This window comes from Delphinus delphis, chromosome 7, assembly GCF_949987515.2.
Source record: "Delphinus delphis chromosome 7, mDelDel1.2, whole genome shotgun sequence".
Lineage (NCBI taxonomy): Eukaryota > Metazoa > Chordata > Mammalia > Artiodactyla > Delphinidae > Delphinus > Delphinus delphis.
The window spans coordinates 8,496,764-8,520,249 of NC_082689.1; the positions used below are offsets into that span (position 1 = coordinate 8,496,764).

At 51.1% G+C, this 23,486-nt stretch overlaps 1 protein-coding gene across 5 annotated transcripts in view; it reads right to left on the reverse strand.

Annotated features, from left to right (window-relative positions):
• Positions 1 to 3,519: 3,519 nt before the first annotated feature.
• ARMC9 (armadillo repeat containing 9) overlaps positions 3,520 to 23,486 on the reverse strand; it is a 136,749-nt gene continuing 116,782 nt past the window's right edge. For 2 of the 5 annotated variants that reach the window (XM_069540831.1, XM_069540830.1), the window contains exons 22-25: positions 20,498 to 20,613; positions 18,358 to 18,491; positions 12,086 to 12,215; positions 5,325 to 5,768 (exon numbers count right to left, since the gene is read on the reverse strand). In XM_069540831.1, the coding sequence (XP_069396932.1) occupies positions 5,432 to 5,768; positions 12,086 to 12,215; positions 18,358 to 18,491; positions 20,498 to 20,613 (717 nt within the window). In that variant the 3' untranslated portion in view covers positions 5,325 to 5,431. Of the gene's footprint in view, positions 4,349 to 5,324; positions 5,769 to 11,370; positions 11,574 to 12,085; positions 12,216 to 18,357; positions 18,492 to 20,497; positions 20,614 to 23,486 lie in introns of those variants that run through there. The other 3 variants (XM_069540832.1, XM_069540833.1, XM_069540834.1) reach the window with 3 other exon arrangements.

Sequence of the window (23,486 nt, forward strand, 5' to 3'; positions counted from 1 at the left end):
AGGCAGCCCAGCCCTCCTCCAGCTCTGACTGTGGTGAGCACCTTCCACGCACTGCTTTCCTCCCGGGGTTCTGGAGCATGTGCTCCCAGCCTGGCTCCTCCCTGGAGACTGTCTCCTGCACCAGCCACTCTTCTTTCTCTCACCCCTGGTTCTGCCCTAGTTTTCTTATTTCTCCAGTTCCCTCCTCTGAGATCCCATCCATTCCCAGGCTTCAACTGACACCTTAAAGAGACGACTCTGTGTAGGTCTCTCTAGGCCTGACTTTCTGCGAATTCTACAAGCTCCTCCTAGAAATCTGCCCATCACTTCAGTCTGGTGCTGGCGCCCTGCTCTGAACTGTGGCTGTCTGCAAAGGCCAGGACTTCTTCCTAGAAGATGGATAGCAACTCACAGGCCAGTGGAAGCTTGTCTCCTGCTGCGAGTTTAGCCAAGCTACTCTGTGATGTTGCTGCAGCATCTGCCGTGTGGCTCAGTGAGGCCGCAGAGGCTTTGAACTGACCCCAGCCCTCTCGCTAGTGCGTGGCCCAGGAACAGCCTGCAGCTCAGAGGTAAGAGTAAGCTCCCGATAGGACTTCCCCAAGGGCCTAGTGATATAGAGTCTCCCCCACCTCCCAGGACCTCCCCGTGTGTCCCGTCCCCGACCCCAGGAGAGCCGTGTACCTCCCCCGGAGGTACTTCTCTGTTGCACTTTCCCTTCACCGGGGCTCCACCTAAGCAACGTTAATTTAACAAAATCACAACACTCCGCAACCCAGTGCAGAGCAGCCCCACAGGATACGTTTGTTGAACTGAATTAAAATGGGAAGTTTATGCCACGGTGGAAAAACCATCCTGAAAGATTTGGTTCTGAGGCGTGAGGTAAGTTCTGAACACCCTCTCTATGGTAGATTGTCGCAGACCTGTCGGGTTTGTTTCTGGGTCCTTGTCGGTCCCTCTTGCACAGACTTGGCCTTGGCCATGTAACCTGTGTTGGCCAATGGGAGAGCAGCAAACGTGATGCAGGTAGAAACCTGAACAGCACGTGGGTTTGAGCTCTCTCACTGCAATTGTTGCCCTGAGACCACCATGTGAACGAGCCTGAGCTAACTTGCTGGAGGATAAACCCAGGACCCAGCCCGCAGCAACTGCCAGACACGAGTGAGGCCCTTGACTGCCCTCTGATCAGCTGGGTCCATCCAAGCCCGAGAGAGCTGCCCCTCTGGGTCCAGCCTCCATTGCTGATCCACACAGTTGTGAAGCTAATAAATTGTTGTTTTATGCCATTAAGTTTTGGGGGCAGTTTGTTATGTGCAAAAGTGAACTGCATCACTCCTTAGAACAACTCCCCACAGGGTCTGGAGAGCTGAAGATGGTCAGGAAGGCAGGCCCAGCCCCTCGGCCACGAGGCTGTACTATCAGCACCCTGGGAGGCCCCAGGAGGATCTCCCCAGATCCCAGGCGAGGCCAGTGAGGCATTCACCTCGCACACAAAATGTAAGCGGTGCCCCCGGATTCAAGATACATGGTATTTTAATGCAATTCAGCAAACTATGGCTCGTGGGCTGGCTGCCTATTTTTGTAAGTAAAGCTTTATCGGAATCGGGGCCGGGATTAAGGTTCTGCAAGCAAGGTGGGGCCACAGAAGCATGTGGTCAGATCCTGTTTGTTTTTTTAAAATAAATTTATTTATTTTTGGCTGTGTTGGATCTTCAGTGCTGTGTGTGGGCTTTCTCTAGTTGCGGTGAGCGGGGGCTTCTCTTCGTAGCTGTGCGCGGGCTCTAGGCACGCCGGTTTCAGTAGTTATGGCACGTGGGCTCAGTAGTTGTGGCTTGTGGGCTCTAGAGCGCAGGCTCAGTAGTTGTGGCGCACGGGCTTAGTTGCTCCACGGCATGTGGGCTCTTCCTGGACTAGGGCTCGAACCCCTGTCCCTTAAATTGGCAGACAGATTCTTAACTACTGTGCCAACAGGGAAGCCCCAGATTCTGTTTTTATTATAAGTTTGATACTTTGTCATGGATTTTTTGTGTGAATCTTATTTACTTGTGCTTTTTTTTTTTTTTTTTAGCTCCTTTGATTTGGGCCAAATACTTTCCAGCCTGCCGCGTGAGCCCTGGTATCTGACTAGATCTCAAACCTCTACCTGCCTATTATATTCCCACCAAGGGTCATAATTTAAGCTGTTGCTGGACTTTACACTTGTTGTGAATGAGCAAATGAGATCAAGTCCTACTCAGGAGAAATTAAGGGGCCAGTAACCAGAGAGCTGGGATCAGCTTTCAGGGGCAGAAGGACTCTTCCCGAAGGCCCATTTCTCCAAAGTTCCATGGACTCCTCTCCACGTCTTCCCTGAGTAGGTTTCATGGGCAAATCCTCAGAGCTGCATGATTTGGTTTCCAGATGACCTGTGAAAACGTTCTGGTTTCGGTTTTGTATATTTGATTTCCCCCCCGCACCCCACCCCGTAGACAGTGTTTATATCCACCTCCCATTAGGGCAGCAGAGAGCTAGAATATTTACGCATAAATCATTGGTATTTTACAAAGTCTCTTTTGTGCCATCAGCCTTGGGATGTGGAAGTGTGTGTCTGCAAGAGGGCCCTCCCAGAGGCCGAGGCCATGTTTAGTCCCCAGGGAACCGCCCAGACCACTGCTGGTGACCTCAGTGTAGTTTGCCCACATTGTTTTTTTATCCCAAATGGCCAGACATTTACAAATCACACTTGAGCTCATCCGCAGGCTTGAGGAGAAAGAGAAGTTCCCCTTGCATCAGGGAGGCTATGGGTGGTAACAGATGAGCCACCCACTCCCTCTGGATTCTGGAGACAGGTCTTCTCCCACGCCAAGGCAGGGCACGGCTGTGCCAGTTGGTGGCATCTGAGGAATCTGAAGGGAGTGGACAGTGCTGGAGAGAATGGGAGAGATTTTTCCATGATGCTCCTCTGCTGTTCATCAGCAAACACTCTCTGCCTTTTCAACGTTTCACCGCGGAGCGCTTCCATTTCAGGGACCCAGTCTCTCCTCCTCCTGTTTGTCCGTATCAACAACACTGAGAGAAGTGTTCGTGTTTTCTCTTTATTCCTTCAGAGGTCAAGCCAGGCGTTCAGAGGGCCTGGAGGCTGACATTCCCAAGAAGGCAGGGCAGTGTTCCACACAGCCTCCTTCCCCAGGAACAGAGAGGGGCTCACGCATTTCCAGAGAATCAAGATGGGCCAGTGACACGACCACAGAGTTCTAATGTGCCCAGCCTGGCACCGCTGCCAAGACCTTGCGAGATTAACCCAGGGTCCTGGCCCATGATGTGTTTACAGTCATCACAGGGGCAACCTGGCCTCTTGCCTGCTCCAACATTCTCCCGTTTACCTCTCTGCCCGCTCTCCTGAGGAGTCAGAAGGCCACTGAAAAACGCAGTGCTTATCCTTTATTTATGTCCAGTGGGGCCACAGTAATGTCTCCACTAATGGGCATGGCCAGGGCAGACGGACTGCCTGGGGGGCAGCATGTGATTTTATTCACACACACACACACGTACCATCTAAATACTGATAATTTTATTTCAATATTTGTGTTTTAGAAGAGGTCAGACCCTGCGACTAGCTTGAGTAACATTCCTGGCTCTGCAGTGAAGTTTCTTCCTCTGTCCTCAGACGTGGGCCCTGAGGGCACCCTCGGCAAGAAGCGAGTACAGGCCTCCACCAGCGGGGGACAGTCACACTGCCTGTGGCACTATTTGTGCTTATGGTCTTAATGGAGGGAGGGAAATGGCTTTAAACTGGTCAGCGCTCTGAGTCCTTAAAACACACGTGCAGAAGCATGGGGCTGCCTTGGAATAGCCATATTCCCAGCCAGAGAGGGGAACACACCACATTCTTACCAGATTTTAAAAGAGGAAGAAAATACGAAGTCTGCTGCTCAGGCAGCGGGCTTGAGAATGAGTTTCTGTTACTCTCAGTCCCTTCTGTTTCCTCATACTCGGTCTGGGTGAGGGGGGCCAGTTTCCGCCGAGGCCAGGGTCCCGTCTCCGGCCGAGATGTCTGGCTCCGGCTCCTCCGCAGAAGCTCCCGAGATGGACGAGATGGACAGGCTCATGGATTTGGCTGTGCTGCCCCCCCAGCTGGGTGCCAGGGGGAGGGCGGGCAGGAAGGGCGGTGGCAGGACCCTGGGGCATGGGCTGTGGTGGGCCTGGTCCTGGATGCCTGGAGGGCTGTCCCCCTCAGCCCCTGAAGCCACCTGGCGGCTCACTGACAACTGTCTCTTCACATCTGTCACCTGCAGCTGCTGGCTGGCTGAGGGCAGGAAGTTGGCTGGTCACTGGGCAACGGGATGGTGACACCGGGGAAGAACCCAGCCTCACTTCCTGGAAGACTGGCCGCCTGGAGAAGAAAATCTAGGCAAGCTGCCAGCGCCAGGCCGGTCTCAGCACAGAGCCCCGTCTGTCCCACACAAGCCCTCCTTTCAACAGGAGAACCTTCCCTCCCGGGTCACCTGCTCTGCGGCCAGGGCCTGAGTCGGGCGGCCACGCTCGTTCCTTACAGGAAGCAGGCTGCCCGGTGCGGGGACTCAGTGAGCTCCGCTGGCCGCGCGCCAGTGTCTGTTGAGGCCGAGGGACGCGTGTCTGCTGCTACCCACCCCGTGCGCCGGCCAGCCCGTCCGCGGCCGGGTGCTGCCACCGTGGTTACGAGAGCAGGGGCGCCCGGCCTGCTGCAGCCCGGAGGCCGGGCAGGGATGGGCGGCCTGCCTGCCCCTCTCCTGGCCGCCCCCCACCCCCCACCCCGTACTCGCCGGCATTTCCTCCGGACCTGTGTGCGGAAGCACCGCGGTGGGGAGGCCGGGCTGGGGCCCCGCGTGTGTTTCCCAGCAGAGGGGTGCTGCAAGAAGGGGGAGGGCCCCGCGGGCTTCCCAGCCTCGGCACATTTACACGCTCCCAGCCCAACGGCTCCCCGGCTGGCCAGAGTGCCCGGGGCCACGCCAGGAAGGGAAGGGGCCGGCCGCAGGCCTGCATACATCCTGAGAGTGACTGATTCTGTGCCACTTGACGTTCTTTTGTTCGGTTTCTCTTTTGTTTTCCCTTATTTTTAGTAAAGCCCTTTAGAAAGTTACGGGCTCAGCTGGGGAGTGGAGGGGTGTGGTCAAGTAGCCGACGGGCAGGGGACAGAGAAGCGGTCTTTACCGCTAGTAAAAGGGCAGGAGGGGGACCCCAGGGACAGAGGGTGGCCCTTGGACACCCCCCTCGGTCCCTCGGGCGACCCCTCCGCCCAGCCTGCGAGGAAGCACCTGCTTCTGTCTGATTTCGAGGCCGCCCTGAGCTGCTGCTGGCTGCTTCCCACCAGAAGGCCGGTTCGGATTTCAGGGTTGACCTGCAAGCCCCACGCAGGGGGATCTTGTCTCCGAGTGGCACTGCCTGGAGGGTGTCATTCCACCTGTCTGTGTATGAGCCGCTGAGGCCAAGGGCAATTTCATAAACAGAAAGATGAGTGAAGAACCGGTCCCTGGGGCAGAGGAAGCGACCGGCTAGGGCCCTGGTCCTGCGGGGAGGGGAAGCGGGCCTTGGTCCGGTGGGCACGGAAGGGGCACCAGTCAGATGCAGAAGGCCAGCGCCCTTCCCTGCAGGCTGACTTACTTTGCAGGCTCCTCGTGGCGGACGCCGTGGAGCCGGGGCGGCTGGCCTGCTGTGGGCCACACGAGGAGAAATGAGGGGCCAGAGCCGATGCCTTGGCCTTGGGTGGGTTCAGGTCCAGGATCTCCGGGCTGCAGGGGGCCCGGGGCTTGTAGGCGAAGCCTGGTGTAAACTCCCTGGAACAAAATGTGCAATCTGAAGTCACAGGAGGAAGGAAGGACCCCCCTTTCCAAGCACTAATAGATGCCAGGCATGCACTGTCCTGGGCACGTGGTGGAGGTGAGGGAGAGCAGGGCACCCAGAGCCATAAGTCCCTGCCCCACGGAGCTCACGTTTTAGGGCAGGAGGGAGACGATGAAAGAGGAATCAATGCTAAGGAGGAGAGGAAGCAAGGAAGGGAATAGGGAACTTGGGAGAGTATTAAATTGTGAGATCCAATGGCGAGGAAAGCTGTGGCTGGCAGAGTAATGGTACCCAGTTAGGTCCATGTCCTACTCCCTGGGACCTTACATGACAAAAGGGAATTAAGGCTGCAGGTGTGAGATTATCCTAGATTACTGGGGTGGGCCCAAGGTAATCACAAGGGTCCTTAAGAGTGGGAGAGAGGCAGAAGAAGAGAGTCAGAGGAACAGGTATGGCCACGGAAAAAAGGCACAGAGACGCCACGCTGCTGGCTTGAAGGATGGTGGAAGGGGCCACGAGCCAAGGAGGGCATGAGGCCTCTAGAAGCCAGAAAAGACAGAAAAGAGATTCTTCCCTAGACCTCCGGAATGTAACCTGTCCAGTGGACACCTTGATTCCAGCCCACTGAGACCTGTGTAGGACTTCTAACCTAGGGAACTGTAAGATAATAAATTTGTGTTTGTTCAGGTGACTAAATGTGTGCTAATTTATCATAGCAATTGGAAAGTGATTTTAGATGGGGTAGCCCGAGAAGGCCTCAGTGAGAAGGTGACTTTTAGCCCCCAAACAATCCTGTGAGGCAGGCATTACTACCCCATTTTTCAGATGTTAAAACTGAGGCTCTAAGTTTATAAACTTTCCCAAGGTCACACACATAACAAGCAGTTAGTGAGGCCAAGCTCTGAACCCAGTGGGATCTTATAGCCAGCCATCCTGCAGACGCCCTCAGGACCCCATCCCAATGGACCAGCTTCACAGAGACAGGAGCCAGCTTTCCTCCGGCACCTGCAGCCACCGCAGCTGGGGTTGGTGATGTGACTTCCCGGCCCAGCCCTTTGCTCTCTGGCTGTCATTGAGCTATATACATGCTCAATTCTTCTTCCCACCTCGACTTCTGGGGCCTTTGCTATCTATGCGCCCATTTTCCGGACAATAACTCTGAAGACTGGAGTCCCGGGTTGTCACCCAGGGTTGTTGTCACCATTGAATGAGCTGATGTCAGCGCCAGCTCCGCTCCCGGCAGGCAGCAGGTACTCCTATAGTCCAGCTTCCCTTCAATAAGTGGGTGTCTCCATCTGCGGGCTGCACACAGTGGGCGCATGGCAGGTACTGTGAGCTTGGCGAGTGAGGGGGTCCCCCCATTGCATCCCCTGGGACAGGGAGATGCTGACCGGCTGCAGGGCTTTCCAGTGGGCAGTGAGGAGTATGTGTGTGTGCATGTGCGTGTGCGTGTGTGGTGTGTGCTGGGGGTTGAAACTGAGGTCTGTGGGAAGTGCGGGATCCAGTGGCCGGGAAGGAGGGTGGGGGGCCCAGAGGGTGCGCTCACTGGAAGGACCTGGACTCTCAGTCCCGCTGTGCTGCTCTCTAGCTGGTGACGAGAGTGAGCAAGTCTGCTGACGTTTTGGGAGCCTCAGTTTCCTCACCTGTAAAATGTTTTCTATAGGACAGCTCTGAAGGTAGGGTGGCTGTGCTCCGGGCCCAGCTGTGGTAAAGTGCCCCCTAAATGGGGGTTACGGCTCTGGGGAGTGAGACTTGGGAGGAAACTGCATAATTTTTGGATTCATTTCTATATGCCTCCTTTTTTTTTTTTATATTGAGAATCTATTACTTTAATAATCAGAAAAATAAAACTTAAATATCTGAAAAGTCTCCAAATTCAAATTTAGAAAAAGACCGGCATACACCACTATATATAAAATAGATAACTAATAAGGACCTACTGTAGAGCACAGGGGACTCTACTCAGTACTCTGTAATGGCCTCTATGGGAAAAGAATCTAAAAAGGAGTGGATATATGTATACGTATAACTGATTCACTTTGCTGTACAGCAGGAACTAATACAACATTGTAAATCAACTATATTCCAATAAAGCAAAAAAAAAGAGGCTGGCATAAAAACCGCCCATACTTTAGACAAGAAATCTTTCATACCAGGTTGAAAAGGATAGAGGAGATTTAGCCCTATTACGTTTTTTTAAATTTTAATTTTTTTTCTTCAAAAAGCAAAATTTATTTTTATGTCACTCATAATATTGTCCCTCCAGGTGAACTCCCTAAGAGCAGCAATTTGGTCTAGTTGACCTTTGAGCCCCAGTGTCCAGCACGGTTTCTGAGCACCACATGCATTACCAGTGAATGAAAGAAAAGCAAAACCTTAGGGCAAAGGCGTCATAAATTCCGGTATATAGATCAGATGAAAGAGCACACAATCATTAAAAATACTGAAGATGGGGGCTACTCAGGCGTATGAGAGAGAATGGAATAAGGCTGAAAACAGAGCAATACAGAGTAGCATGTAAGTCTGCCTGCAATTGTGTGAAAGCAGGCATGCACTGCTGACACTTCTTCCACATAAAAAGAAGCTTCTTATACGGGCTAATGAGGTGGTTTTCCTTTCATATTATTTAGTTCATATGTTTTCTCCTATTTTGCTGTTCTAATTTTGATATACAGATTTTTTTTTTTCTTTTTTTGGCCTGTGGCTTGTGGGATCTCAGTTCCCTGACCAGGGATTGAACCCGGGCCATGTCAGTGAAAGCCCGGAATCCCACACCACCAGGGAACTCCCTAATTTTGATATTTTTTATCATTGTTATTGCAGTAAAATATACAGAACATAAAAATCTTGACCATCTTTAAATGTAGCCCCATTACACTTTAAGAAGGAATACTTGAGAGACACTAGTAAAAACTACTCAGGTGAGCACTGGGGCTATTCCCGGCAATGGTAACGGCACAGGGTCAGCCCTGGGTTACCTGGGGATGTCCCATCACACGGTCATGGAACAGGGTGGCCAGATTTGGAGGAGCTAGACGTGCAGGCCCAGGACGGCTGGCCCGCTTCACCCCGTGGGGCCTTAGAGCCAGTGGGCAGCAAGGTCAAGTTGCAGGGTCAGAGGCAGCCGAGGTGAGTTGGCAAGAAGTGAAGGGAGAAAAAAGTCTGGGCAGCAGGGCTGGGAATCTCTAACCTCCCAACCCAGGGCAACCAGGAAAGGGTCCCATCCTTTTTGGAGAGCGAGTTGGCAATGCGTGTGAACACCCTTACGTGCAGGTTAATTTTATGGGTCAACATTGCTGGGCCATGGCACCCAGGTATTTGATCAAATATTGTCTGGATATTTCTGTGCAAGTGTTTTTTGGATGAGATGAACATTTCAATAGGTGGACTTTTTTTTTTTTTTTTTTGGCCGTGCTGTGCGGCTTGTGGGATCTTAGTTTCCCGACCACGGATTGAACCCGAGCCCTTGGCAGTGAGAATGCAGAGTCCTAACCACTGGACCGCCAGGGAACTCCTCACAGGTGGCCTTTGGGTAAAGCAGACTGCCCTCCAGAATGTGGGTGGGTCTCATCTGATCACTTTTGGATTTGTCAGGCCTCTGCTACTATGGGAGCCGGTTCCTTAAAAGAAATCGCTGTATAGACACACTTCCTGTTGGTTCTCTTTCTCTGGAGAATCCTAACTAATACACCTTAAAAGGCAGCCTCCTCTCTGCCGTGGGACGTGACCTTTGTTTGGCCAGGGCAGCGTTGCTGCTGGGGAAAGAGCACCCTCAGGCAGAGGCTCCCTCGGCTGGCTCCCCCCGTTGGCATTGGAGAAACTGGCCTTTGGCAGACACCGGGGGGCCGCCCTTCGGCTTGGTAGGTGCCCCCCATCCCATGAGGTTCCCCAAACCACCTGGGGGGCTGCAGGAAGTGGCGGTGTGGACTGAGGACGCTGGCCACTGTCACTGAACTCTGCAGGGATGATGGCATCAGGACCCCCTGGAAAGGACTCTGTACGAGGCGGGGATAGGCGTCTGTCGGTAAGGGTCAGCTTGGCCTCTGAGTGGCCCCTAGCCCCCTAACGCCCCAGAATGTTGAGCTCAGCAGTCTGGGCAGCTAGGAGCCAGAGCCAGGAACGGGCGACGGTCTGGCAGGAGATGGGGCCGGATGAGGGCAGAGCAGAAAAAGCACATGGATGGCAGGTGCCTACAATTTAGAAAAACGTAATCTGCTGCAGGAACACATGGTGCTGGGTCCTAGTAAGAGGTAAACTTCAATATATTGGTAAATTGGGAGGCAGCCTGCAAGGTAGGCGATTACTTATTAAAGAAGACTGGCCTGCTTATATTATCTCCCTTATCAATAAGAACATTGTGTTGGAAGGGAGTAGCAATAAAAGGCTTCTGGAGATATTTAATCTCTACTTGTGTTTGGAATGTTGCTGAGTCATAATCCGAAGATGGCTGGCGGCCGATGGGTCGGCAAGGCCACGGGACAGTCTGGGCAGCAAGGTCCCTCACCTTCCCGGGGGTGACGGCTGGAAAGCAACGCTGCACGTTCCAAGGTGCAGGTCAGCCCCTCCAGGTCTGGACCGACAGATTTCCCGGGAGAGGGCCTTGGCTCTTCTTGGGATAAATGCTTTTTTTAGAAAAATGCATTTTCATAGCCTGGTTAACAGTTACTCAAAGCTAAGCGGATAGAAAAAAGAAAAGGAGAACTTGGCTGTGGGGAGGTGTGGGATGGTGGGGTCCGAACATTTTTACTCCTGGCTTTTCTAGGAAGGCAATTGCACAGCAAGACCAGCTGCTGGAAGCCACGAGGCTGCAATCATCTTTACACCACCTCAAAGTTGGGGCTAAGCAACGAGGGCTAGGGCTATCATTCCGTCTACCAATGACCCACGCCCAGAGCTCCAGGGCCTTCCTTCTGCCGCAAACGAGGGCCCACCCAGCCGACTCATCTTCCTCCAGCGCCAGGGGCTGCCCTCCCCCCTACAGACAGAGAGAGAGGAGTTGTCAAGCCAGAGAGAGAGCCACTCTCTCTTCCTTTCTCCTGAGGATCCATCCATCGCCTGTTTTGAGCTCCTGCCCTGGGCCAGGTGTGGGAACACAGGGACAAACACCCTGCTCATGGCCTCTGTCTTTGAGGAGCGCGGGAGACAGTCACGGAGCACGTGACCACAGTGGGCCTCGGGCTCACCATCTTTTACGCCCTCGGCCCGGGAGAGACATCCAGGACTGCCCCCCTGCCCTGTGCAGGTTCCAAAGTCCTTCCGGCTCATCCCCACACAGCAGGAAAGAAAGGTGCAGGGTCGCTGCCTGCCCCAGTGGGTGCCGGCTCTGCTAGAGCTTCTGCAGGTCATCTCGGACTCCCTGGCCACTCCTGCAGGCGGTGGGTGGCTTCAGGCCTCTCTGGAGCCTGGAATGCGGGCCCTCCCACTGCCTCACCCAGCTCCCCGAGGCGCCGCTGCTGCTGCCGCTGGAGCGTGACCACAACTGAGGTTAGGGTGACCCTGCGGACACAGCAAGGGAAGTCCTTCCCTGTTCTGCGGGAAGGTGGGGCGCGGGAGGCCTGGACAGTCACTGTGGCAAGATCCCTCTACTTCCGAGGCTGCAAGGCGTAGTCATGTTCACCATGACTCTAGCCCAGTGTTTTAGTGCAGGAGGTTGGCTTGTCTATGGTGACACGCTCAGCCGGCAGGGCGTTCTGTGACCAGGAGGAAGTGGTGGGCGGCGGTTGGGAGACAGGCTGGGTCTGAGTCCAGAGCCGGGCCCCTCCCCCTGAGCAGGCTTCCTCCGAGCTGAAAGAGGGAGCCTGTGAGAGATTAAGAAAAACAGTGCTTTCTAGGTTCTAAAGAACCCCTAGTAAGCCGTCAAGCAGCAGTTTGTGCTCGTTGGGAAAGAGGGAGAGAAAAGAACTTTTATTTTCTTCTTGGAGGCCCAGTTTCGGTTTCAGGAAGCTGACATTGGAGCCAAACCATTTTACTGATCTCGTTCATCTTTCTCCCCTCCAAAGCCAACTGCTAAGATAGGACACCGACCTCAAATTACTTCTAATCACAAACCCTCCCCAACATGTTTACCTATCAGTTCTTAAAACTAGTCTCTTGGGCATGTTTGTAAGTTTTTCTCTCCTTCCGGTCTGACAGCTGATACCTCTCCTGAGGCAGGTCCCTCCCCTTGGGCTCTGAGGTTATCACGCGCGGTGACCACAGTCCCCCGAGGATCTCAGAACCGCGCTTCAGGGCCCAGCAAAACGCTCCTTTGCTTCCATCGTCAGACACTGGGCCTCAGAGGAGCCTCCCCAGGATACCTCCCCATCCCTACCTGGTGGTCTCGCCACTGTCCAGGGCACAGGGCACCTCCCTAGGCTGGCTCAGGCCCCCCGCTGGGGGCAGGTGAGGCTCTCCCTGACGTCCTGCTGGCAACCGCTCTCCCGACTTGGCATCGATGGTGGCTGGGGAAGAGGAGAGAGCTCAGTTGACTTCTGCTCTGGAAGCTCTTTGAGGATGCTCTTTGCTGGGCTGCGCCCTGAAGTCGAGAAAAGCACACACCCCGGGCCAGTCCCTCACGGCTCCCCGGCGCCTGTGGATGAGGACTTGTTTACTCGTGCAGCTCGGGGCCTTTCCAGATGGCCACTTGATGTACTTATAACCTGAGGGTGCAACAGGCATGCTCTGGCTGGAGCACACGAAGCGCAGAGAAGGACAGACCAGCGGTCCTGTCGCCTCCCACACTCCCACTGCCTCTCAGGGAAAAGCCAACAAAAGCCAGAACTGTCTCCTGGGCCCCTGCTTGGCGCTGATGCACAGCGGCCCAGAGGCACCCTGAAAAACTCTTCGTGTTTATTTGAAATTCAAGTTCACCTGGGTGTCCTGTATTTTTATTTGCCAAATCTGGCAACCCCAGAGGTGGGGCTCTCTTCGCCCTGTGCTGCCCCAGGATCCTTCAGGCCTGAATCCCTGTCTTCCCCCAGGGGCAGGAACCTCCATAATACCACCTAGCAAGGACAAGGCCACCTAGATCACCCCAAGATCACGGGGAGTGATGGGAGAAGTCCCAGATGACACTGCCACAGATGCCTCCCAAGGGTCTGGGGACGGGCCTGTTCTGTATTTCAAATGACATGGACCCCTCTTTCTCCAGCCCTGCTTCTCCTCTTCTTGTTCTACAGCCAAAGGGGTCCGTGTCACCATCAGAGCAACACTGTGACAGTCTGGATTCACTGCTTCCTTAATCCAAGCTCTTTTCAGCTCTTTCATTAAAAAAAAAAAAAAAAGTCTCTCTAGCACCTTTGCAACGTGGCCTCTGCTTTATCTAAAATATAGAGAGTCTTCCCTACATAAACAGACATGTCTCCAAAGAAGACGTACAGATGGCCAACAGGCACATGAAAGACGCTAAACATCGCTAATTATTAGACAAATGCAAATTAAAACTACAATGATATACCACTTCACACCGGTCAGAATGGCCATCATTAAAAAGTCTCTAACAAATGCTGGAGAGGGTGTGGAGAAAAGGCAACCCTCCTACACTGTTGGTGGGAACGTAAGTTGGTGCAGCCACTATGGAAAACGAATGGAGTTTCCTCAGAAAAACTACAAATAGAGTTGCCATATGACTAGCAATTCCACTCCTGGGCGTATATCCAGACAAAACTATAATTCAAAAAGATACACGCGCCCCTATGTTCACAGCAGCACTATTCACAATAGCCAAGACACTAAATGTCCACTGACAGATGAATGGATAAAGAAGACGTGGTACATATATACCATGGAATACAACTCAGCCTTAAAAAAGAATGAGATAATGCCATTTGCAGCAGCATGGATGGACCTAGAGATTATCATACTAGGTGAAGTAAGTCAGACAGAGAAAGACAAACACCATACTTATATGGTACAAAAACACATACTCACTTATACGTGGAATCTAAAATATGACACAAATGAACTTATCTATGAAACAGAAGCAGACTCCCAGACATAGAGAACAGACTTGTGGTGGCCAAGGGGGCGGGGGGTGGGGACGGGATGGAGTGGGAGTTTGGGGTCAGCAGGTGCAAACTAGTATATATAGAATGGGTAAACAAGGTCCTACTGTATAGCACAGGGAACGATATTCAATATCCTGTGATAAACCATAATGGAAAAGAATATAAAAAAGAATGTATATATATGTGTAACTAAATCACTTTGCTGTAGAGCAGAAATTAATGCAACATTGTAAATCAACTAGACTTCAATTAAAAAAAAATCTTCCCTGCAGGTTTCCTCAAATCCATAGCAAGGGGGCGCAGCTTTGACTTCCAGATAACTCTCTTTTGACCCAAACAAGGACTCTGTTTCTGGTATGGAACCCAATGGGTGGCTTTATTTACAGTCCACATTGGACAGTCTCCACCCAGAACTGGGACTGGGACTAGAATTTCAGCCTTCTCTGATCTGCTCTTCGATGGACAACTGGCCTGCTTGTCTGTGCTCTCTGCTCAATGGTCTTACAGTAAGTCCCCTACATACAAACCTTCAAGTTGTGAACTTTCAAAGATGTGAACGTGCATTTGCACGTCCAGTCACGTAAGTTAGTTCACGTCTCTGGCGTTCATTGCCATGTGTGTGCATCCCCTACAAATGGTTGCAGCAGCCACTCAGAATGCAATCCGGTGCTACCGGGTCATCTATGATGAGAAAAAAAAGCTACTACCCAGACGTCACTGGATCGTTTTTTCAAGAGGGTAGACAGAATTGAATCCAGCAAGGAACCAGAACCTGTGCCATCCACGTCAGGTGTGAGTGAAATTGCAGCTTGCCCTCCGTCTCCTATAGCTGATGACCCTTCAGCTCTACCATCTCCCACCTCCTCTCCCTCCTCCAGTCAGTAACTCTTCTTGCCTGTTCACTCGATGCCAGCCCTTATATGCCAGCTGTTGTACTGTACTACCGCACTTTTCAAGATACCGTACTGTAAGATTAAAGATGTTTTCTTTATTTTGTGTGTTTGTTTTTTATGTATTATTTGTGCAAAAAGTATTATAAACCTATTACAGTACAGTACTATGTAGCTGATTATATTAGTTATAATTAGTTATATTAGTTATTAGTATCATATTAGTTAGCTGGGTACCTAGGCTAGCTTCGTTGGATTTATGAACAAATTGGACTTACGAGTGTGATCTCAGAATGGAACTCGTTCCTATGTAGGAGACTTAACTGTTTAATAAAGTCCAGGGGACCAGATTTGGGTGTATGAAATAATAGTTGAGTGGAACCACCCATGAGTGCTGAGCTACACACAGAAAATCCCATGAGAGTTAATAGTGTTACAAGATGGTGCCCAGGGGTAGGCAGCCCTCCAGGATCAGGACCTTTCCCCGGCCGCTGGTGGTGGGAGACAGCTGGCAAAGCCCTCTGGCAGGAGGGAGGAGGCGCCAAGCTGGGGTCTCCGGAGACCCTCTGAGGTCTTCTCGGTTCAGTCACCAAGCAGCAGCCACCCCTCCGTCCTTGCCTATTCCCTCTGCTTAGGCCACACTGCAGACTTTCAGAGCACCCGCTGCGGCACACCCCCCGCAAGAAAACCAGCTCCACTGAAAGAGCTGGGACCTGGGAGGAGAAGGGCAGTGCGTGCGTGCACCTGAGGCTTCCTGGGACAACCACTGCTTTCCCACCTGTTAATCCATTTCAGACAGGGCTGGCATTGTCCCTCCACGGTCCACTGACAAGGCATGTGATCTTGATACCCCCGTTTTGGTTGGTGGGGAAATGAGAATAACTTGCCTCGGGCCAATATCGTGCAACACTCTAAGTCACATTCTTAGCTTCTTTTTCTTGGGAACTATTTCCTTTCGGCTCCGTGGGGCTGAGTCCTTTGCTTAAAAATAATGTACTTTCTGGGCCTGCATTCAACTGATCAAGCCGTTTGAGGATCCTGCAGGTTCCTCATCACGAGTCCTGCCTTCAGTGTTGACTGAATGCACAGGTGTGACGGGGTGTCCTGAACAAACCCGACGTGTGGGCCGCGGTGCTGGGTTCCCACGGGTCTTGAGGTGTTAATTCCCAGCATGAGGGTAGCCAGACTCAGTAGCAAGTCATGTGTGAGGGGAGCTGTGGGGAGTGGCCAGGCGAGGCCAGCATGGGATGCGGGGGGACAAGGTGAGCAGAAGAGACGGGCAAGAAAGGGCTGGGGGGGCAGGACCGGAAGGACGGTAGGGTCAAGAGGAAGTCAGATCAGCTCTTGTCGGGGAAGGAGTGAAACCGGAGCCGGTGAGGGTCAGGACGGCCCGCTGCCCACCGCTGTCCCCTCCTTCCCTCAACCGTGGCACTCAGTCCCAGATGCAGCCTCAGAACCAGTCTCAAGGCAGCATTCCAAGCACACTGGCTGAAGCCTGTTTGCACGCAACCTCACGTGGAGGCTGAGAAGAGGAAGAGATGGCGGTGGCGAGACAGGGTGGGGAGCTGGCACTGGTCCACGGATGAGGCGAGGGCCGGGGTGGCTGCAGCTGGGCAAAAGGAAGGAAGCACAGAATCTACACCGGAGACGGAATCCACGCTCATTAAATGACCCCGGGATGCCGATGACCCGGACGCTTGGCTTCTCCAAGGGGAGAACTTTTGTCAAGGAAAAGGATTGTAACGGAGAACTACGGGTGCTGGCCTGAGGTGGAGACACGGCCTGGGGGTGTGGGGAGAGACTAATATGCCTGGTGTCTGCAGGGGGAGTGAGGGCGGACTGGGGGTCAGTGTAGTGGAGTCCACCGAGGCAGGAGGGCAGTAGATGGGCTCCCAGCCAGACCTGAGCGAACAGGAGCAGGTGGAAGATGGGACCCGAAAAATACGGCCTCAGTGTTCACAGCAGGCTCATGGGTGCACCCGACAGCGTGACTGGGCCCGTCTGGAGGGGCTGGTGAGCAGCTGCTGCCTCTGCAGGGAGAGGCACTGGGAACGGCTGACGATCCCAGGGATGGGTGCCCATTGTTTTCCTGCAAGGAACCAGACCTGCCAGGGCCAAAAGCAGTTGTGCTTGAAACTAACAAGAACGTCTACATGACCCGCTGACCCTCAGCCACCTCTGTCCCTGACAGCCTCAAGTGCGTCCACCCTACAGGTAATAATACCATGAGAAATCGTTCCAAAAGATAGGACCACACTTATAATCCGTGCAAGACAGAGGGTCACCCTGGTGATCATTTGGGTCAAACAAGGATGTTACTGCTAAATAAGTTTAGCCTAAATGCAACTGTTTGGAAGTCCAGGCCTATAGAACTTGAAATCATTTTAAACTCAGTGGCATTAGGTCAAACTGGCGAAAATTGTTAGACAACCTAAAACCTCCACCCCGGCAGCAGAGACCTCTGGATAAATTATTGAGCTAGTTGTCTTTTAGAGAAGGCATATTAATGTCTGCAGCTCTAACAAAACCCATGTAAAATAACAGATGATCAAAGCTGGCAAAACCTCTAACACTGCTTATAGTCAAGAGATCCTCTCCTGGGGTAACCAAATAACCTGGCTTTCTTCTGGCGCCGTGACAGGTCTATTGCTCTGAATTGGGGATGAGAAGCATTTGAATCCAACTGTGAGCAGATTATAAAAGCTCGCAGATGTTTCTCATACTGGAATCTGACCTGCTCCTCAGTTGTTTTTCTATTTGAATGGATATTAGAGTCTTATCTGATCTGTTCATATCTTTTTAATTTCCTCTTGAAAATTAAAAAAAAAAACTTTGTACATTTCTAATTCAAAGCACATATATTTTTTCTGGCATCTAAAAACTACATTTATCCCCCATCAGTCTCTGATGAACTCAACTGGATACTTCAAAATGCGTTTGGATCCCACAGTAGTTTTTGCTCCTAGCCAACATTTCCGATCAATTCAGCCTTCTAACACGTGGCTGACCACCTCAGCACCAGAGTTCGGGGCACCAAAGTTTTGGTCAGAGATCTACATCGTTTTGAGATTCCTACTTAAAAATCTCACATTAAACACAGCTTCCCCAGTCAGAAATGTTGCTCAGATAGCTTGCACATGTGAGCACTGGACACAGTGCTCTGAGAGAAGGGGGTCTAGAGGAAAAGCCCACGGTCAGGTCTGGCTGTGTGGTCGCAAGCCTGTGGGCCTCTACGACACGGAGCAGTGGCTGAGAACAGAGGGCTTCTCAGGAGCAGGTGGGAGGCCAAGGCCTTTCTGGGTCTGTAACTGCAGCTGCTTCATAAGATTCCAGGCATCACCAGTCCCAGAGCTGCCCCCAGTCCCAGAGCTGCCCCCAGTCCCAGTGCTGCCCCCAGTCCCAGTGCTGCCCCCCAGTCCCAGTGCTGCCCCCAGTCCCAGAGCTGCCCCCAGGCCCAGTGCTGCCCCCAGGCCCAGTGCTGCCCCCAATCCCAGAGCTGCCCCCAGTCCCAGAGCAGCCCCCCAGGCCGAGAGCTGCCCCCAGTCCCAGTGCTGCCTCCAGGCCCAGAGCTGCCCCCAGGCCCAGAGCTGGCCCCAATCCCAGTGCTGCCCCCAGTTCCAGTACTGCCCCCAGTCCCAGTGCTGCCCCCAGGCCCAGAGCTGCCCCCAGGCCCAAAGCTGCCCCCCACATGCTGCCAGTATGCTTACATGAGGAGGAAGTGCAAGGCTCAGGACCAGGCATGACCCCCTTGCAGACTGGACGGTGGGCATTTGGCAGAGATGGGAGGCAGCTGTTTCTGGCATGTTTGGCCATCTGGGGAGAGATGGGATGGTCTTCCAGCCTGGAGGAAAAAAAGAAAAACAGCAATAAATACAGATAGGAGATATTTGACTGGTCACTACTGTGTAGCATCACAAAAAATGCAGGAAGTGGAAGTACCTGAAAGTCTTTTGTTAAACTGATATTAGCAGATATTGAATCTCTTTAAGAAAGAGGAAGTACCCTTACCTCACTCTTGTTAGCTCTTATAAATTTACAGTGAAACATGGCTATTATTTTTCTAACACACAACTGGATCTTTTGGTTTTGGGTGACACGGGAGCATGACATTTCAACCGAACAATTTAAAGTATCAATCTTCTGGGCTTTCTTCCAAGGATGAAGCAGATTAGCAAAGGGATGAATTCCATCAGAAAAGACGTGACATATGTCAGCCGTGACAACAAGAGTTAGGCCGGAACAGGACTGGGGAAGAGCTTGTTCTCTGGAACACTATCAATGGTGTGCGCAGTGCCTACCGCTGGCACCTGGGTCGATGGAGACTCATTCACCCAGCAGACATGCAGTGGGCGCCTGCGAGAGACAGGGGGCCTGGGCAAGCACAGCACAGGGAGGTAAGTAGGATGTGGGGTGGCATCTCCCGGCAGCCTTCACAGCAGATCCCCAGGAAGGTTCTGCAGTGTGCGCAGAGCAGCACAGCACTCACTCCCCTTCAACGAGGAGAGAGCAGCCACCTGCTCCGGCACGGCAGGCTTGTCCCCCCTCTGTCTAGGGTTGCGCCCCATGAAACGGCTGTTCTTGAATGTCAGTTCCAGCAGCAAAGACAAGCAGACACCTAACTGCCGTGCGGGGCAGAAAAGCCTCTGTGTGTGTGTGCATGTGTGTAAGAGAGAGGCAGACAGACACACTCAGCCGGTCTTGAGCTCTGAGCTGGGGCTTGTCAGGGGCCCGAAGATGGAACATTTCCCGGCAGAGGTAGCAAGCCATGAACGGGCAGGGCAGGACATGGAGCAAAAGGAAAAAAAAAAAAAAAAAAAAAGCATACGTGTGCGCTGCTTTGCTACAGAGATGTAGCGCGCTCAGAATGCAGGCTGGGGGCACACAGTGTCCTGGGGAACGTGGGGCTTCGAGGGCTGAGGTTGGGGGGTGTCAATTAAGAAGGACCTGGTTGGCCAGCGTTTGATTAGATTTGGTCCCTAAGGGAGACAGGAGTCACAGCAGTGAGGTTTTGTTTGTTGCTGTATCCCCCGAGCCGAGTTGTTCATTACAGATTACTATAGAGCAAACCTGGAAATAAGCAAACCACCCAGCTGTAGGGGATAACTAAGTAAAGTATGTCACATTCATTTGAAATATCTTATGGCCACTGTTGTATGAATAAATGTAGGTTTTCCCCCTGCTCTCTATAATCCCCTTATTTGCACCTGTTTCTCTCCAGCGTTCTCTCCAGACAGAAGAGGCCACCCAGACCACGGAAGAGACTCGCCCTGACCAAGCTGGACTGCCTGGCCTGGGGCTCCCCAAGAGTCCCCAGGGATCAGGTCCTCAGGTCCCCAGGGAGACCAGAGGCTCTGGATAACCAGACTAGTTTTGTTTATATAAACAGGGTAGGAGCAAGGCTATGAAGAATGAATAAGGCTTGGCAGCCAAAAATGCATATCGGTGCTTTATAGAGTCATGTAGAAATAAGCTGACGGCATCTTAAACTGTGACACTCCATCCCAACAAAGGGCCTGGTGCTACTGTGAGAGGCTGCAGAAAAGAACAGGAGTCCTTTCTGGGTAGACCCACTAGTCCTTTTGGTCCTTTCCTTCACATTGGCCAACACCAGCCTTCTCCTGGATAAAGGCTGTAAGTGGCTTGGAGACCCTGAGAGACATGGGGGGAAGAGGGAGACTCAACCTCTTTCCTTCCAAAAAATCCCCAAAAGATAAATAATAAAGAGATAAATGCTTTTTGATATGAAATTTTATTTTGAATTTTAAAAATACGTACATCTTACACTGCAGTTGATCAAAACAAAGCTTAAGAAAGTAAATCCCCGCCTCCTTTAGGACCCAGACTTACGCTGGGTACCCGGTCCTGTGGCCGCCGGGAGTGATGGGCCGGCACAGGGGCTCAGGGCCGCCCCACTGCACGCCAGCCGCCCCCTTCCGCCTCACCTTCCCCGTGTTGGTCATGATCTGGTGGAAGCAAAAAGGAAACAGAGCTGTAGAAATCATCTAGTTGAGAGCTGACCTAGACATTCTAACTCACTACATTTAATAATCTATAGTAATAAGAGGATTTGCAAATAAGTGAGGAAGGAGCATGACACGGATCATTCAGCTGAACAGAAAATTTCGGGGAAAATCTGCTTAGGTTTTCACATTATACCATTCAGCAGTATAAATTAAAAAAACAAAATCAAACCACGGAAAAAGGAGAAGAAAACAACTGGATATGGTAACTTATCACATCCCTGGAGAGGACTGACTTTTGAAAGTAAGAAGGGAAAAAAGACAGACAGCTTTGGTTTCATAAAAAATCAACATTTCCACATACACAGTAATTTAATGATAAACCAAATTAACAGGTAAACAATGAACTGGGAAGAAATATTTGCAGCACGTATAATAGATGAAAGCTTAAGATTTTCATTAGATAAAGAGTTCTTACAAATCAGTAAGTAAAACACTAAGTAGATGACTGGGCAAAGAAGTCCAACAGCCAAGTCACAAAATAAAAAGTATCACCAGTAAAGAGAAGAAAAAATGATCAACTTTATAAGTAACTAGAAACTACAACTTTACAAAAAGTGTATCATTCTCCAGTTATTAAGTGAGTGACAATTAAAGAAATGTCCCCATCCACTTCTGACAATAGTTTAAAATGTCAGTGGCATGGAAATTTGAGACAGCTCTTTTGGAAAGTAATTTGGCATTATATATCAAGAGTCATTAAAATGTTCATATCCTTGGGTGTTAAACCCTAGAGAGAGAATCCAAAATGTGGAAGATGTTAAATAAAGCTGTATGTTACAAAATCATTACACAGTAAAACTGGAACAATCTAACTGTCTAGTAATAGGGGAATAATTAAGTAAAATATGGTATATTCATTGGAAATATTACATGGCCATGTACAATGATAAAGACTAGGCTATGAAGAAAAATGTTTATTTAAAACATTGTTAAGTCAGGTTATGATACTGTACATAAATGATGCTTTTCATTATGCTAAGTACACAAAAAGACTGGAAGGAAATGAACACTAAAATGATTATAGTGGCTACACAGGACAGTGAACCAAGAATCATTTTTTTCCTCTCTATTTTCCGAGTTTTCTGTAATATGGTTATATTATGTTAATAATTAAGAAAAACTGTTTAAAAAAGAAATCACTGTAAAATTGATGAAATGTGGATGAAGTCTGTGGACTGTACCAACATCAACCTCCTGGTTCAATACATGCTACAGCCACCACTGAGGACGCCAGGTGAAGGGTGCACGGGACCTCTCTGTACTACTTTTTCAACTTCCCGTGAATCTGGAATTATTTCCAAATAAAAAGTTAAAGAAAAATTTTTAATTGGAATTACATCTTTGATTTCCTGATTTTACTTAAAAGTTATTTGGGTTTATCTAGTATTTGAGGTAGGAAGAAGAAAAAAAAGGCCCACTGCCTCTGGGAGAGCATCACTAGGCCTCACCTGTGCTGTGGGGGACAGCTACCAGCTGGAGGGGTTGGTCAGCGGGTGGGGGGAGAGGGAAGGGGGTGTGAAGGGGAGAAAGGCAGGCGAGAGGGGTGGGGAGGCCCCTACCCTCTTGGAGGAAAAGGAATGTAATTAAGCTTCCCAAATAAGAACTAATATGCAGCTTCATCTCTCTTAATATCTCTTGTGAAATTTGCAAAAGAAGCCTATTTTAACTGCCGTCACTCAACACTGCTGTCTGCTTCTCCTCCGACTTCCCTTCTGTCCCGCTGTCCCCGTCTAGTACCTAGGGTCAAATTCACATGTCCGCCCCCATCACCAGAGCAGGTTCCTTCAGGCCAATATTCAACAGTACCTTAGGACCACCCGGGGCTTCTCTTTCCCCCTCCATTATGCCAGTCAGACACCCGGGTCCTTCCACAGAGGGCTAGGATAGGAAGGCTCAGTCTTAGGCACTGGAGAGGGAGACAGCGAGTGTGTGGGCTGCCAGCCCCCCATGCCCCCTGCCTCCTCCCTGTTCCATTGTCCCTCCCAGCTCACCCCTCCCAACTCCTTCCTAGAGGAGAGAGAACACAGCACATATTTGAGAGTGTTTCAGCCTTTGGAAAACCCCGTCAGCCACACCATCTCCCTAAAACTTCACAGGCCTAAGAAACAATCTAAGGCGGGTGGTATTTGTCCTCTCCAGTGGATGAGGAAACTGGGTCAGGCCTGTGGGCAGAACCATACGGTGTGTCGTCAGAAGGCCTGAGGAAAGGTCTCTGGTGAACAGGGTTGGTGTGAGGGCCCAGAACGACTGTGTTAGGCGCTCGGTGTCTCAGAGCAGCTCTTTCCAGAGGGCTTGTTTCCTGTTCACCTCGCAAGCCACTGTGCATGTGGGGAGCCACGGAGGGGCCCACAAGGGCTCCAGGGCGCTCTCTGGGCACCTCAGTTTGCAAAGGAGCCTTTTTGGGCTGGAAAGGTCTTCAAGTCTGTCTACCAACAATGCGCTATTTCCACAGAAATGCTTCAGGGGTTGTTGGGAGAGAAGAGAAAGGGTTCCTGACAACCACCCTACTCACCAAAGGAACTCAGCTTCCATCTGTGTTACGGATGGAGATGCCGTTTGAAAAAAGGTTCTGATACTAAAAAATACAGCATGTTTAACCACAATTAGGAAAAAATGCAGCATGTGATTTAGCTGAACGTAATTTATTCTGTAGTAAAAGATGGTCAACATGTCAATTTAGGTAAAAAACTTCCCATTTACTAGTTTTTGAGTATTGGTGAATCACTTAAAGCAATTATGACATGCTATAGAGCAGTATGAATTTTTGTAAGAAAATATAGGCACACAATATGTCCATCTATACACATGGAAAA